This window comes from Dipodomys merriami, unplaced genomic scaffold (assembly GCF_024711535.1).
Source record: "Dipodomys merriami isolate MVZ:Mamm:240054 unplaced genomic scaffold, mDipMer1.0.p SCAF_3, whole genome shotgun sequence".
In the NCBI taxonomy this organism is placed as follows: domain Eukaryota; kingdom Metazoa; phylum Chordata; class Mammalia; order Rodentia; family Heteromyidae; genus Dipodomys; species Dipodomys merriami.
Window position 1 is genome coordinate 10,660,612 of NW_027204492.1, and position 3,160 is coordinate 10,663,771.

Consider the following 3,160-nt stretch of genomic DNA (forward strand, 5'->3'; position numbering starts at 1 on the left):
CTGCCGGGCTGAAGCCCCGCTTCCTTGGCCCAGCTCCGTCCCGCACGCACGCGCATGCCAATTCCCAGCGGACACTTTGGAGGCATCTGCGGGGTGGCTTAGGTTCCCCGCCTCCCCCCTCCCCAGGAAGCCCAGCCGGCTGCTCGCCGTGCCGCGCGTTCCTGGCGTTGGCAACACACGCAGTTGGAAGTCCTCTAAGCAGACAACGGGCAGCTTTACGAGCCGGGCCTGGGATGGGGCGCTGGACGGCCTTGACCGGGTTGCAAAGTTGTGTTCAGAACCCCGCGGGCGCCCCTCTGCCCCTCCCCCTCCAAGCCTCCTCTCGCGCTCCATCCCCCCCACCCCCCTCCATCATCTCCTCGGGTTTCGCTCTTTCAAACTTTTTGAGCCCCTAATTGGTGGTCTCAGAGCGGATCCCTGGGACTCCCGCCTTCTGAAGAACTCTCATCACGTCACTCGGCTCCAGCGGGACAGAGGGAGGGGGGCGAGCAAAAGGGCTCCCCGAACTTTTTTTTTTCCCTGCTGGGCCAAACCGGGGGCTTGCTGATGATTGGCCAGCGCTCTTCCCAGCGAGCCTGTCAATCAAGGAGTCTACGGGTGGCGAGGGGCGGACCCAACCCCAACCCCCGGGGATCCGCGCAGGTATATAAAGCGGCCCGGCCAGCCACCGGCCAGGCTGCAAACGCGACCGGCTGGAAAGTAGGCAGCAGCAGGTGCGAGTTGCCCGCAGGTTCCAGCCCACTCAGCGCCGAGCGCTTCTTGGGCGAGTCTGCCCTTCTCGCCCCATCGCCTGGCCTCCCGGCCCCCCCAGCGCCCCTCCGACGGAGTCTCGGGGCCTTTTCACCGTGGCCGCTCCACCACCGGGAGCGCCTTCTCCTCCCGCCACCCTGGCGCACCTTCTTCCCTCCCCGGCCATGTACAGCCTTTTGGAGACTGAGCTCAAGAACCCCGTGGGGCCGCCCACCCCAGCCGCGGGCACGGGCGGCGCCGCAGTTCCCGGCGGTGCAGGCAAGAGTAGCGCGAACCCAGGCAGCGGCGCGAACGCAAGCGGTGGCAGCAGCGGTGCTGCGAACGGCGGCGGCGGCGGGGGCACGGATCAGGATCGCGTCAAGCGGCCCATGAACGCTTTCATGGTCTGGTCCCGCGGGCAGCGTCGCAAGATGGCCCTGGAGAACCCCAAGATGCACAACTCGGAGATCAGCAAGCGCTTGGGGGCCGATTGGAAACTGCTGACCGACGCCGAGAAGCGACCGTTCATCGACGAGGCCAAGCGGCTACGCGCCGTGCACATGAAGGAGTACCCGGACTACAAGTACCGGCCGCGCCGCAAGACCAAGACACTGCTCAAGAAGGACAAGTACTCCTTGCCCGGCGGCCTGCTGCCCCCCGGCGCGGCCGCCGCCGCTGCCGCGGCCGCCGCCGCCGCCGCCGCCAGCAGCCCAGTGGGCGTGGGCCAGCGCCTGGACACGTACACGCACGTGAACGGCTGGGCCAACGGCGCGTACTCGCTGGTGCAGGAGCAGCTGGGCTACGCGCAGCCCCCGAGCATGAGCAGCCCGCCGCCGCCGCCGGCTCTCCCGCAAATGCACCGCTACGACATGGCCGGCCTGCAGTACAGCCCCATGATGCCCCCCGGCGCCCAGAGCTACATGAATGCCGCGGCCGCCGCGGCTGCCGCTTCGGGCTACGGGGGCATGGCGCCCTCCGCTGCCGCCGCCGCCGCCGCCGCCTACGGGCAGCAGCCCGCTACCGCCGCCGCCGCTGCCGCCGCCGCCGCCGCCATGAGCCTGGGCCCCATGGGCTCGGTGGTGAAGTCCGAACCCAGCTCCCCGCCTCCCGCCATCACGTCGCACTCGCAGCGCGCGTGCCTCGGCGACCTGCGCGACATGATCAGCATGTACCTGCCACCCGGCGGGGATGCGGCCGACGCCACCTCGCCGCTGCCCGGCGGACGTCTGCATGGGGTGCACCAGCACTACCAGGGAGCCGGGACTGCCGTCAACGGCACGGTGCCGCTGACCCACATCTGAGTCGCCTGGCCTGTGCTCGGTAGCCCTGCGCCCCCCTATCCCGCACCCCCCCCCTTCCCATGGTTGGGACGCCTTGTTGTTTCGCTTTGCTTGCCTGGGACTGTTGCCTTGTACCGAAGATGGGGAAAAGGACAGAAAGTTTGGCTTGTTAGCTGTCAGGTTTTTGTACAAAAAGCAAAAAAAAAAAAAAAAAAAAAAGTTAGGAGCAGCGGAAATGGGACTTTCTCGAACTGCCTGCCCTCCGGCCGCTGCCCGTTCCTGTTTCCCCCCCCCCCACACCCCTATTTCTGGGCTGGGGATCGCTGTGATGTTTGCAAAGAAAAAAAAAAGCAGCCCCCCCTTCCTCCTCCCGGTTCTTGGGTTCCTCTGTTCCAGTTGAAAATGTTGTCTCGTTTAGATTGCTAGGCCTCGAGGTGTGCGTGAATGGAAAAACTTTTCCTCGACTGCGGGGGTTGGGGGGGGGGAATGTTGGCCTGAGCACGGCCCCGCCCCCGCCCCCAGGCGAGTTGCATCTGTTTTCCTTGTGGTTTTATTCGGGGGGGAGGGGGGGTGGTCAGGGGAGGCTGTCCGCGCGGAGCCGCGTGGCAGCTCGAGCCGAGGTTAATTTATAGCCAGGTGTGCGTGTGTCTCCCGCCTCGCCGCCGCCCCTGGCCGCGGGACAGCTTGTGGCGAGTGCCGCATTTAGGCCGTTGCGTTGGTGATTTCTGCCGTGGCTGTTCGCTTCTGTGCGTCGCGCTGATGTCGTGGTTCGAATTTCGTTCGGGTCCTAGAGAAGGGGCTTTTTTTTGTTTCCGGTTTTTTTTTTCCAGATTTTACTTTTCATGGCTTAAATGAGAGATCAATAAATTTTCTACCCAACATGATGGAGTCCTGATAATTTCGCGGCCCGAAAACTTTGCAGATGTTAGGGGTCGGAGAGAAGGGAGGTCAACACTCTTGTTTTGGACAAGGCGGGGGGGAGGGGAGGTGAGGGGGAGCCTCTTCCTGACGGCTGAGTAGGACCTGGGGGAAGGCGAACAGAATTCCCCATGGGTGATTGTTTTATTTCTTTACTTTTAAACTTCGAGTCATCCCCCAAACACATCAGGTCCTACCACTTTACACTGAGAAACTTGTCTGAACTGAAGAAA

The 3,160-nt window shown here is 64.1% G+C and overlaps 1 protein-coding gene across 2 annotated transcripts; it reads left to right on the top strand.

The window, feature by feature from the left end:
- Positions 1-691: 691 nt before the first annotated feature.
- Sox3 (SRY-box transcription factor 3) lies at positions 692-2,030 on the top strand. 2 transcript variants are annotated; one of them, XM_070038889.1, is made up of 3 exons: positions 915-987; positions 1,048-1,699; positions 1,787-2,030. In XM_070038889.1, the coding sequence occupies exons 1-3, from the start codon at positions 915-917 to the stop codon at positions 2,028-2,030; spliced, it is 969 nt and encodes a 322-aa protein (XP_069894990.1). The 2 variants fall into 2 exon arrangements, with proteins under 2 accessions (XP_069894991.1, XP_069894990.1); XM_070038890.1 differs by having other exon boundaries at positions 692-2,030.
- The last annotated feature ends 1,130 nt before the right edge of the window (positions 2,031-3,160 follow it).